Consider the following 13,446-nt stretch of genomic DNA (forward strand, 5'->3'; position numbering starts at 1 on the left):
AAAGAATAGAAGAAAGAATTTCATCAGAAGGCTAGAAAAGAAAGGAATGGAATGATAATAAAATCTTGTGACTGACCAGAGTCCACACACAGCTGGACCTGTGATTGGTCATCAAGTAAAAACAATTTCACATGCTGAGTAAACAATTCTCCGAATCACATTCCAAAGCAGCAAAACATGGAGAAGCTGAAGTTTGCTTCTCAGGAGAAAAGATCCTAATGAAAGGATTTTTCATAAAATATGTCTGTGGCAGAAATCCACTTGACTGTGGTTTTGAGCATACTGCTGAGCAAATGAGTTGACGTTGTTGAAGCTGCTAATAAGGTGGGAAAAAAAGGAATGTATGCAAGTTATCCAGAGCCCTGGCAATGCTCCAGGTGTGAGTTAAAGTCACCAAGACACAGAACAGGCCTTGAGTGTTCACATTGCAAAACAAAGCGGACAATCTTACCTTATGTGTAAGAACAGCTGCTTCAGCATATTGCCCTCAAAGACAGCATGTTGAAACAGCTGTCCAAGTGTTCTGGAGGTTAATCTACTCAATTAATCATTGTGCGTTTATTTTCAATGTATAATCATGTTTGTACTGTTCCTTGTGGGCACGTGAACAAAATATTGAATATAAAGTTTTAGTCATCGGTGAAACGCCTGTCAGAACTCTTTGAGGGAAAAACTCTCTTTAAAGTGACTCTGGCTCTTGGAGAGAGAAATGGGGGCTTCCCTTGGAGCAGCTGGAGTCACACACTGCCCCCCTCCCCGTGGTGCTGCGGAGGTGAGGACACGATGTAAAATTAACAGGTGTGGTTGTTGTAATGCCCAAACAATCTGCAGTGAGACTGCCCCGGAGAGAGGTGTGTTCCCAGGGTGTTGTGCTCTGAAAATCACACACTCACCAAAAGGCCACAGCTCCCACCTCAGCTGAATTCATATTGCAGCATTTTGTGAATGAAACCCCAGGACCTCACACATTTTCTGCATATTATTCACTGCCACGGAATTGTAAACAGCCACTGTCAGAAAAATCCTCTGGCAATCCATTTGACCAGAAATAAATAAGATCTAAACATCATTCCCAACCTTTCTAAATATCACTGCACATGTAAAAATAGCAAAATCTTTATATATCATATCCCAGTGCCCCTTTCATGTCAATGTTTTTTCAGTCAAATGCAGGGTTTTGTTTACCCCCAGAGACCATGCAGAATAAGTGGGAAGAGCTGTGACAAAAGTTGGTGAAATACAGACTACAGCAGCTACACACAGCTAATGCTTAATAGACTCTGCAGTCCTTTCCTCTGCCTTGATTTCCCCAGATTATATTGGTTTATTCCCCTCTGGACTGAACTGCAGTGCATGCTGGAGTGAGGCTTTTTAGATTGAAACTCTGGTTTGGGATTCTTGTCCAAGAAGGGAGAAAAAGCAAAGGAGAGCAGAGCAGAGGTGCTGCTGCAGAGGAGGGAGCTGCTGCTCCTGCCCAGCCTGTCCCAGGCTGCCTCTGTCCCTGTTCTCTCACTTTACCCGGCCAGGAACCCTCCTCCTCTCTTCCCCTCCTGTCACCACTTGTCTTTAGGAAGAAATGCAGGTGCAGTTTTATTCCAGCTTGTTCTCCATAATAGCTCTTGTCAGATTGCATTGGATCTGTGTACCAGAATTAATTGCAACGCTGCTGGGAGAAAAATCCCAAACTAAATCAACAACAACCTGCACAACTGCCTTCATTAACCAGGAGGAAGAAAAGCAGCACTGAAGTGCCACATTTGAGTGTAACTGGTGGGCAGGGAGCTGAATGCCAGTGTCATTGGACAAAATAATTAAAACCTTTAAATAGAAAGGTGTGTTTGATGTGGTTGTGACTTCAGGAGCTTGGCCCTGGTTGACCACTTTGTATCACATTGGCCATGAAACCAAACTTGCAATAACACAAGAGAATGCAGAGGGAAATGTTTGATTACCTTGTTTCACTTTTTGTTAAAGGAGCCTTCTGGCAGCAATTTTTGGGCTTTTGGAAAATTCTTGCATAGTAACAAAGGAACAATGATTTTTGTTTCAAGGTCCTGTTTATCCATTGCCAACTTATTCCTGTTGCCTGGAAAAATTGAAAATGCAGTAGTTTAAATGAGATATTTGAATCACCATGTTGGATTTGTTTTAGGTAAGAACCTCCCTTTTTGGAGGAACAGTTTGAAGACAAACTTGAAGAATTATTGCCCCACCTCTGTGCCCAGTGTGTTTCAGCACAGATGTGGGGCAATAACTGGGATGAAATATCACCAGGAGGGGAGGATGTGCCTGAATATTCCAAGGTGGGGGAAAAAAAAGGAAAGAAGCCCAAGTGCTGAGAAGTGGAAGGTGAGGAGAGCTTGCTCTTCTCTGCCTGGTAATTGTGCAGGGGTGCTTCCAAGTGCAAGCACTTTGCAGCTGGAATTTTGTGTCAGGTTCATGGAGGCCTTTAAGTGCAGCACTTTTCCCACCTTCGTTCAATTCTTTGCTGAAATGATGTGTCAAAATGCCAGAGAAGCACCTGTTTTGTTCAGCTGTGTTTTCTGCAAAAAGCCTCTTTTCCTGAGCCCATCTGTCCATTTAGCAGGAGGGATGTGCAGGGAGGGACAGAAAGGACCTGGCCCCACTCCTGGCCTTCCTCCCACCTTACAGCAGTCAACAATCTGAAATTGGTAGTGCAAAAGGAGAAATAAATGTATTATCATGAAAACCTGCCAATTTTTAGAGGGAAAGTAAAGAATGAATGGTTAACAGAGGCAATTTTAAGGGAGATAAATTTCCTTAATGGAGGTGAATAGCAAATATTCCTTTTATTTGAACAGTCCAGCCGGGCTGACCTGATTTCTTTCTGCAGCTCAGGGTGTATTTTGTGTGTCACATTAGGGAAATGGCAGAAAATGGGAGAGGCTTTCCTTCACTTAGATAGTTCTTGGAGATGAGTCCTTCAACACAAATTGGGTAATTCTCTTTTACCTCTCTTGCTGCACCCAGTTTATCTCTCTGGAAAATCAGTACTTTCCCCATTTCTCATAATGGAACAGGTTCTGAAGAAACAGATGGGGAGATTTGGATTTAAATCATGTCTTAATGACTTCTAAAGGCTAATGATGAAGACAATACCTTGGAAGCAAAGATAGAAGTCTATTTTTCACTTTCCTTCTGTCCTTCAGTGTCTGTTGCTGGAAAACCAAGTCAGCCACTCTTTCACAAAGTTTACAAACAATTTAAATGAAAAAAATTAAATCTGCTGTGGAATCCCAGCCTGGTCTGACTTTGGTGCTGAGGTGTAAGAACAAGGGACCAGTTAAAACCCTTTATCAAGGAAATGTGCTGTGATTTTGATATTTGCTTGCCTTTATAGAATAGTAAGTGGGAGACCTTTGTCTGTTTACAGAATACTTCTATTGAAAACCAATAACTCTGTCACCTCCTATTGCTGAGAAGCATTGTTGTCATCCCCTTGCCCCACCTGTGAGGTGCCATGGAAGCCCCTGGAAGTGGAACATTTTGCAATTGTTTCAGATTAAGAGATATTCAGTGATTTTCCCCTTGAACTCCTGCAGCTGCCAGTGGCATTATAAACTCCTGTGCCATTATAAACATTGGATATGCCACCATCATTTTCCACTTAAGAAGGATGGCAAATAACACTGTAATACTGCATTTCTTCCTTTCCTTTCATCTGCTGCTGCATTTGGAGCCCTCTGTAATTCCTTGCAGTCACTGATATTTGTTTTGCTGCCCAGCTGAATTTCAGAGAACCTGCCAATAAAATCCCCATTTTCTTGTTATGCAAAAAGGCCACTTAGTAGGAAAGGTGTGGAAATTGGTGCTTAAATTGGTCAGAACCAACAGCAGGATTGAGCGTACCCAGAGCACAGGCAGGGACCTGGGGGATAGGGAATCGTTTTCCTCATCTGTTCCTGGCCTGGGGGGATTTCCTGTGCCTCAGTTATTTTAGATGTATAATGAAAATAACTAAAATAACTGTCCTGTTGTTTTTGGCAGAGCTGAGAACTGGCTTGAAGTCTTGTGGAAAGACTAGATACTAGAAGCAGTAGTTTAAATAAATCATTGTATTCCTAATTTATAGAACAGATGAAATAGAGAAGGGAAAAGATGAAAATTCAATAGTTTGATGCTGAATTCACAGCAGTTTTACATTTCTGTGGATAGTTGGTATTTATTATAGTTACTACCTCCAGCCAATCTCTTTTTAAAAAAATTTTTATTACCTTCCCACAGATTCTTAACACATTCTTTCCTTTGAGGGACTGTGTTTCCTAAAATCTGATGGACTCTGGAAAAATATTGATGTTCTGACAGCAGCAGCTCAGCTTTTGAAACCCAGATGATATTGTCCTAGTCTGCAGGAAATAAATACACTGCACAAGAGTTCACTGGGAAATTCAATCATGAAAACAAAAAAGGGATTTTGTTCTGAACTTGAATAAAAAAGAGGTTGTTCTTTGTAAAAGTTGTGCAGGAAAAGAAATAATCAGACACAGGGGCACGTCAGAACAAGGTGGAACGTCACACAAGGTGAGCAGACTGACAAATTAAAGTCAAGAACAAAACTCAAGCCAAGAAGAGGCAGAGGAAGGAAGTAAAAATCCTCCAGTAGTTCTTAGATCAGTCAGAAAACTCTCAAAACCTTGCCTCTAATAAATCAATTCTTATTTAAAGAAATCCCATTTTTTGATTTTAGTTTTTTTTTTTTCAAAAGAAAATATTCTCAAAGTTGTCTTCTCTACACTTGATTTTCACAGAGAAGCTAATTTGTTTTCCAAACAAAAGCATGTCCAGGCAGTGCCCAGCCCAGGCAGGTGGGATTTTCTCTGCTGTTTGTTTGACAGGAGCTCAGTGCTGGGGGGTGGAAGGCAGCACTCGTTTGGGTGCAGTGCCAGGGCAGGGAGCTCCCAAAATCAGGGAACAGAGCAGCAAAAGCTCTGGGTGTGCAAGGATAGGAAGGGCTGCTGCTGCACTGCCACAGGTGAGATGTTTTTCTTTTCCCTGCATCCCAAACAGCAGCAGGAAACTTTATTAAGTGAAGCAGACCAAAGGTGCATCCAATGTGAGTCTGTGTCGCCGCGTGGATGGTGCAGGGTGTAAATTTTAACTCCCAGGGGTGAGGGAACCAGCAGCTGTGTGTGGGTACTGACTGTTTGTGGTTTGAAAGAGTGGAGGGATAGAGATTGTCTCCCCTAATTCTTGACTTCAAGTATAAAGAGACATCTGAGCCCTTCAATAGGCAATGGAGAGAGAGAAATCTTCCAGAGAATCTCTGGTGCTGGCCCTGGAGGGAATCACTCCCTGCAGGCACTCAGGGGCTCAGGAGAGGCTGAGTGAGAGCCCAGAGCAGCTGGGCAATCACCTGAACAGGTGAAATCAGGGAGTGCAGCAGCCTGGCCCTGACAGATAACACAGCCCCTCTTCAAGAATGAAGAGCAGTAATTGTTTGGGTAAGGCACAGCTCTTTCCTGCAGATCCACGTTCTTCAGAATATGAAATCCTCCTTTTGCAGGACAGTGAGCGAGAGCATCTCCCAGAGCTCTGTTTAAACTCCATAAGGCACTTCTCAAGTACAGCTAATGCTCATCCTGCTCTGGCCAGGACTGGCACCAGTGTTTGAACTGTGCTCAGGGGGCAGACAGAAACCCCGCTTCTCCTGCCCCCCTGCCCAGTGACGGCTGTCTCCTGTCAGGAGATCTCAGAGGACTTTGCACACTGCTATGGTTGCTTTCCCAAGGATCTTCCCCTGCTCATAAATAGTTTTTCCCGAGGCACAGCCCCTGGGAAGGGCTGAAGGGAGCAAGGCACTGTGTCCAAGGCAGGGAGAGCCACACTCCCTCGTGCTGGTGTCCTGCAGCATGTTGGGATGTGGTGCAGACATGCTGTAATTAATTTGTGCATCCTTCTATAGCGTTAAGCAGCTGTTCTTACAGAAGGACATGGATTTCTGCCCAGGTAGGGCTCGTGGAAGAGGATGAGCACACAGATTGCAGTGCTAAACTCACGTGATCCACAACCTTATGTTTCAGTGCCTGCGGTTCTGCTCTCGTGAAGCTGAAGCCTTTTCAAGCCACTGAGTTGCCAGCTCTCCCATTGCACCAGGGGAGGAGAATTCCCTCTAGAAAACCCTCCCTCAGCCCAGTCTGAAGGAAATATCAGGAGCAGGAAAAGAGTTAGAGAGGTGTCTGAAGGAAGCTTTTCCAATTGGCCATCCCTGATGTTGTTAAACATTATTAAGCCTGTGGGACAAACATGCAGAGCCAGAAAATTGTATCTTTGACTGCTGATGGTACTCAAGTGAATCTGATAATTATGTTCCATGGCAAGGCATGGCCTCCTTAGACTCCTCTGTGGAGAAAACAATGCCTTTGAGGAATGTTCAGATTAATTATTTCATGGCCATTTGAAAGCAATCATTAGTGTATCAGTTTGTACACTCACTGCTCTCGAGCAGAGAACTCTGCCCATTTTGTGTCCACTTGCAGGGGGATATTGTTTGATTTCAGCCAGAGGGGAGCCACAATTTTATTAAGTCAGAACATGATTATATTCTTTTGGAACAAAAAGGGGGAAAACCAATATCTTTAAATGAACTGAGAAACTCTAAATATGCTTTAAAATGGTTCCCAGTCACCTGCTGTTCAGGACTGGCTTGAGCCTGTCAGGAGAACGTTCAGATGTCTGAACACAGCACAAATTCCAGTGTGAACGGCTGGCAGAGCTCACCAGACTTTGAGGCTGACTTTAGGCCTGTGTTTCTTGGCTAAAGGGGCCTGAAACAGGAGTCAGGAGCTCTTGCTGCCTGTCCTCTCTGCAGACATTCAAAACCAGGTTCACAGCAGTTGCTCCCAGCTCTGCAGCCTCAGGTGGGCACTGAGAGCGATGGTGTCACAGAGCAGGCTTGGACATGATGTGCTGGGGAGAAATAACCCGAGCCCAGGCTCAGAAAGGGTTCTGCTCGTGCAGAAGGCACAGTGCAGTCTGCCTGACAGGTTGCAATTACTTCTGCCAAGTGCACCAGGCTGTGTTCTGAACCTTTCTTAATGGGGGCAGATCTGTTCTGAGTTATGAAAAAAAACCAAACCCCAAACTGCCTCAGGTCACAGAAATGACAGTCTCTGTGTGTCTAATCAGGTTTCACCTTCAGCAGCAGGTTTTGCTTGTTCATCCTACACAAACCTCACAATGAGCTGAATTTCCTTGGTAAAAAAACATGAAATGGAGTAAATCTCAGCTTTAGTTTCCATGAATCCAAGAGGGAGCTGGCTCTGTGTGCCAGGTACACTCTGCTGAGATCTGAGCTTCCTTCAGTGTCTCCATGGCAAAAAGACAAGTTCAGAAATGAGACTCTGCTTTGGAGTCTCTGGATCGTGCTTTTTTGTGCTAAAGCAAATTGTTTTTGCAGCACTGATACACATCTAGAATAATATTCAATTAGGCTAATGGCTGCTGCCTCCATTGTTCAGTGAGAAGCAGTGATTGGGAACCTCTGAGCATGGCTCAATCTGCACTAATTCCTGCAGCACAACACCTGCACCTGCCTGCCCTTCCTCAGCCATCCCACAGCAAAGAAAACCTTTTGAGAGGTTTTATTTCTATATATTTTATTTTTATATATTTCTATTTTATTTTTATAGGTTTTATTAGGAGATAGAGGATGGCCTTTAGCTTGGACAGGAGAGGCTGCAGGGTTTGTGATTGTCCCTCTGTCAGAACTGAGCCCTCCAGCAGGGATGGATTCTCCAGGGATGAGGAAACAGAGCAGGGAATGGATGTTGGACGAAGTGGGATGGGGAACTCGTGCTGACACCTGAGAACTTGGGGAATTGCTGATTCCACAAGTGCTGCACTGAAATGGTGATTGCAGAGTAAGGAAGCAGCTGAAGTTCAGCCCTTTAGTGGGAGGGAGGAAGGAAAGGAAATGAGGAATGAAAAAAAGGTCAAAGAATATAATCTCTTTGCAAAATTGTTTACATTTTCTAATCTTTCATAAACACATAATCCCAGTTGTTTGCTCTTGCCTTTGGGTGATTGAATGGTGTATCTTACCTGATAGAATGGTGGAAAATGGAGTTTTCTCACAGCCAGGCTTCATTAATATGTATTGGAAACCTAAAACGGTGTTCAGCCACAAGGGGGGAAACTACAGAATTGCTGTGGATTATAATAATTTCAGCAAAGCATCTAATTTATATATTAAGCTTGCTTAATGGATTTATATTGCCTTGCTCTTTGATCTGAAGCAAAAGGTGGTGAATAATTTATCAAATAAAAAACCCTCCCCTAGCCCAGCCCACACGTCACAATCTGCCCTGTAATTTACATTTTTTAAGAGATGCCGTTTCCAGGCAGAAGAACTGCTTCCTAAAAGACTCCTTCTAATATTACAAATGTATTTTCGTGAGCTACACTCAGGGGAAAGAAATAATAATGAAGGAATGCAATTCTACAGACAAATGTTCCAGCTCTCTGCCTTCCTCACTAAAGACAGTCATTTCAGCTAAATGCCAAAAGGCATTTAACTGTAGCATTTGTCAGTGGAATAGGGCTGGCTTTAGGTTTCCCTCCTGATTTACAATTGAGTGTTTATTTGGGTTTAGTGTACTGTAGCATGTTTTGTTAACCTCTAGAAAAACGCAGGCAGCTGGTGCATTAATCCCAGGGATGATACCTGTCAGGGGAGCTGGGCTGCAGGGCCCTGGGGAGGATTCTGGCTGCTCCCACAGGGCAGCAATCAGCACTGCCCTGACCTGGTCCAGCTCCTGAGGTGCTCTCTTGTGAGATGGATCATCCATTCCTCCATGTCTTCATTTTTCAACCAAAAGAGGGTGAAAGTGCTGCGTGGTGGGAGCTGCGGGAGCTGCCATAGAGTCACCTGCCCAAGGAGCATTTGGGTCACTGTTTAGGTGGTGTTTGAAGCACAGTTATTGGGAGCTTTGAGCCTGGAGTTCCTCAGCTGCTTTGTGCCTATCCATGGGAGTCACTCCCACAATCCCAGCTCCTGGTCCAATGGCCAGGGACAGACCACGGGAGTCATTGCCCACAATCCCAGCTCCTGGTCCCTCCCCAGTGCCAGCAGTGTTTGCAGTCCCAGCTCTCTCAGGGCTCCTGACACTTCTCCCATTCACTTTTCCTCCTCATTTGTCCAAACCCACCAGTTGTCAAACATTTACTAGGGCTCTGTGCAGTGCTGATTCATATTTAAATAAAGCCATTATCCCAGCCTTGAGTTCCAGTAGTTTTCTGCTCTTCCTCTTGAGTATTTCTCTCAGTAGTGCCATCTAATCAGCTTTAGGTTTTAATTAAACAGCTGTCATTTGCTTCCTAGTTCTGTTGCGACCTGATGTTGTATTAAATTTTAATTTAGCCTGGGCTGCATAAGAAGTAGATTCCTTCAGACAACAAAGAAATGCCATTAGCAGGTTACAGTTGTAATTAAGAAGAGCTCTGCTGAAGTGCTAATGCAGTCAGGTAGAGAGCTGCAGATAAACACACATAATAATAATTATTATTATTCAGGGATGGAGCCTGTGATATGAATGTGTAGCTTGCACCCCTTCAGGCTGCTGAGCTGAAGGAGTTGGTCAAGATCGGACCTCAACAGAAGAAATGGGGAAGGATTCCCAGTTTTTCACCAGGGGCCTTGCAGTGCCCACAGCACAGGTGGTGCTGGTGGTCCTGGCTGGTGTTTCACTGTGCCACATGGGAGGACCATCAGCACAATGAGCCCTCTCTGCATCCCAGATGCTGTCAGACATCTCCAGCACAGGGAGCTGAAGTTCAACAGCTCTTTTCCTGCAGGAAACTCTACCATGGAAATGCAAACCAAGCTTTACAGAATTTAGACGAAATGTTATGACTTGTTGAAGAAGCACTAAAAGGTCTGTTTATAAATCTACTGGACAGTCAATTAGTTCGTATTTCTTCCTCAGGGGAAATATATTTTTGCAGTCTATAAATAGCCAGCTCTTAAGAAGGCCTTTACACAGCCTATTATATTTGTGTAGCGCTCAGTGCAGGCATCAGGCCTCTGAGATATTGATTTCTGTGGTGGAGCTGCCCACAGTGGAGTGCAGGGCTTGGGAGGCTGCCCCAGCTAATTAGCACAGGGGCTCCTGTGTGTGCTGGGAAGCTCAGGACAGTTCTGCTGCTTGTCTCATGCTCATTTTTATGAAAGGAATGCAAATGCCTTTAAAACTTCACATTGTCCTTCAGTTCATCAAAGTCTGAGTGCAACTTTGGCACTAAAGAGCTTCAGAGGGGGCTGGAGCTTGTGCTTTGCCACACAGGATGGCCAACACCTGGGTGATAGCACAAACGGCACAAAAAACAAATGGGAAATGGATCAGGCCTGCTGAGGAGCTGGTTCCAGTCCACCAAGGTGCAGAGAGCCCTTTAATCCTGGCTCAGTGTTTAATCCTGACTCCCTGGTGCTTTGTGTCAGGCTGTGATCGACACCAGCACTGCCTGCCTGACCTGAGCAGTTCACAGCTGTGCTAACAGAGAGTCTGGAAGTGGAATTTGTTGTGTGCTCACTGTTTGTGACCTTGGCCAAAATAGATTTTCCCCAGATGTGTTGAAGAACACCATCTATTGTTGGAGAATGTTGGAGAATTGCTCCTCACGAGCCCTTTGACCCAGGACCACCAGGTCTTCATCAAATATCTGATATTTGAGGGCTTAGGATATATGGGGTGTTTGCAGTGGTGAAATCTAACTGTGTCTTCTCTGGCTTGTGGATGAATTACCTTCTCTTTGCTGTCTTATAAAACCTTTTTCCACGTGAGGTGCACCTAAGTGCTTTCTTCCACCTGCCAGTGCATTTTCTCCTCAGCCTTTTTCAAATCTCAGTCTTTGTAAAGGATTTTCAGTTGTTTTTTTCACACTTCCACTTCTGTCACATACTCCTCTCTTTGCCAGTGTCCCTCTCTCCTGGCTGGCAGCTGGTTATAAATGAGCCCGTTCAGCAGAAACAAAAACTAGACAGTCATTTACTGTGTAGAACATCTGGTTTGTGCCTCTCAGAGAACAGAACAAAGCCTGCACTTATTTCCTGAGGTGTTATCCAAAAAGCCTCTCTGCTCAGGATGACTCTTAAATCACATTGAAGTCTGAGTGTGAAGCTGAGCACATCCTTTCAGGGCTGTCCTGAGCAGAAATGGACTCCAGTGTGTGCTGGATGCTGTTCTGCTGCCCATAAACCTCTCTGGGGCTCTCAGAGCCTGGCACTGCTGGTATTAGTGCTGCAGCTCATTTAATTCAGGCCGCTTTCTGCAGAAGGTTCCGAATATTGATTAATAATACATCTTAGTTGCAAGTATTTATTGGTCTTCTCCAGCTGTCCTTAGCTTGTGGTCAATGCCCATTATTCTCTATCAATCTAGCCAGCAGCCAGAGCAAATGATAGCGAATATATCTCCCTATGCAAGCTGCCATCAAATTTTTCACTAAAATCCATTCCTTCTTCCACCAATTCTAATAATGGAATTTAAAGTTAAATTGGTTTGAAGCAACTTTTTATTCCCCCCCCCCCGCCCCCAACTGGGAAGCAATTAGTTTTATGGAAGTTGAAAAATGAAAAGGGGATTGATTCAGAGCAGTATTTCCTATTGCAGGCTTTTTGAGGGGGGCAGAATGAATCCCTGTGAAATGCCAGATCATTGCTTGCCCCACTTGTGTGTCACCTTTTGGGCTGGCAGTCAGCACTGCTTCTGCAGAGGCTGCTCCCCTCCAGCCTGGACCTGCTTATGCCAGGCAGGGGCCTCTGTAGCAACTCATTTGGAGTAATTAATCAACCTGAGACAGAGAGGAAGGCTGTGAAATGGAGTCATTAGAGTGCCAGCACTGTGAATTCATCAGGGTTACAGATAAACGTGGTTAAGTGTCTCTAGGTGGGGAAAGACGAAAAAAATTGTGTATGGATGCACAGTTTTTCTCCTAATGTATTTATGGAAATAAATGGTCAACTCACAGCAGAGAGAGCTGGAACAGGAAGGAAGAAATGCTGTTGTGGTGGTGGATAATCCCCTCCCAAACCACTGGCACCATTTGGGGCAGAGGGCTGGGAGGAGCTGCTGATGCCCTGGAGATCCTACTGAGCAGTGCTGTGCTTTCAGATGCCACTGCCCTCAGCCAGAAATGTGTAAATGGGCTCAAAAGGGACAAACCCAAGTTTGTCAGAACAGGGCTTGGTGCTCCTGATGCAGCTTTTGGCTTAGAAAGCTGCTAAAACATTGCAGGGAGCTGCAAGGGTGCGTGCATGGGAGGGTGCCATCCCTGTGCCTGTCACTGTCATGACCCCTGTGCCATTCTTGTGCTGCTCCAACACTCACCCTGTGTCTGTGTGTGCCCCCAGGACACAGAAATCCTCAACACAGCCATCCTGACGGGCAGGATGGTGGCAGTGCCCGTCAAGGTGGTGGCCGTGCAGGAGGACGGCTCCGTGGTCGACGTCTCCGACTCCACCGAGTGCAGATCTGCCGACGAAGACGTGGTCAAGGTGAGGCACCCACAGGAGTTTACTGTGCCCAGTTCTGGCCCTCAGTTTGGGAGGGATGTTGAGATGCTTGAGCGCGTCCAGAGGGGTCAACAAGGCTGGTGAGGGGCTGGGAACACAAACGCTGCGAGGAATTTTTGAAGGAACTGGGGTTTAGCCTGGAGAAGAGGAGGCTTAGAGGTGCCCTTATTGCTCTCTTGTAGGTGCTCTTATTGCCCTCTTAGAGGTGACCTTATTGCCCTCTTAGAGGTGACCTTATTGCCCTCTTAGAGGTGACTTTATTGCCCTCTTAGAGGTGACCTTATTGCTCTCTACACCTTCCTGAAGGGAGGTTGTGGACAGGTGGGGTCGGTCTCTGACAGAACCAGAGGACACAGTCTCAAGCTACATCAGGGAAGGTACGGGTTGGATATTCGGAAGAAATTTTTCACTGAAAGAATAATAAAGTACTGGAATGCTCTTCGCAGGGAGGTGGTAGAATCACCATCCCTGGATGTGTTTAAAAAAAGACTGGACATGGCATTTGGTGCTATAGTCTACTTGAGGTGTTAGGGCACAGTTGAGCTGTTGGACTCGATGATCTTAGAGGTCTCTTCCAACCTCATTATTCTGTGATTCTGGGTTTGTATCTTTCATTCCTCCTCCAGCCCCCCACTCTGGGGTTTTCCATCAGCCAGTCCTTCCCAGTGCTGGGGGTGAGGAGGGAGCTCCCAGAGGGGCTGCAGGGCCCCAGGGCTGCTCAGAGCTGCCCAGGTGTTCCTCTGCTGCCCAGTGCTGATGCAGCCCATGGAGGGGGATCAGCTCCTCCCAGAGGGGTCTCTGTTCCTCTGGGCTGTGCCATGCCCGTGGTTTCACAGCAATAATGCAGAATATTGGAACAGGGACAGGAAGTTTCCTTCATGCTCTGGCTGCATCGCTGGTCAGGAGTTTCTTGTAAA

The 13,446-nt window shown here is 45.4% G+C and overlaps 1 protein-coding gene across 1 annotated transcript in view; it reads left to right on the forward strand.

The window, feature by feature from the left end:
* TMEM132B (transmembrane protein 132B) overlaps positions 1-13,446 on the forward strand; it is a 219,271-nt gene that overhangs the window by 159,460 nt on the left and 46,365 nt on the right. Inside the window, exon 6 of the mRNA XM_030959231.1 lies at positions 12,368-12,511. Coding sequence (XP_030815091.1) covers positions 12,368-12,511 — 144 coding nt within the window. The remainder of the gene's footprint in view (positions 1-12,367; positions 12,512-13,446) is intronic.

This window comes from Camarhynchus parvulus, chromosome 15 (genome assembly GCF_901933205.1).
Source record: "Camarhynchus parvulus chromosome 15, STF_HiC, whole genome shotgun sequence".
Classification (NCBI taxonomy): Eukaryota; Metazoa; Chordata; class Aves; order Passeriformes; family Thraupidae; genus Camarhynchus; species Camarhynchus parvulus.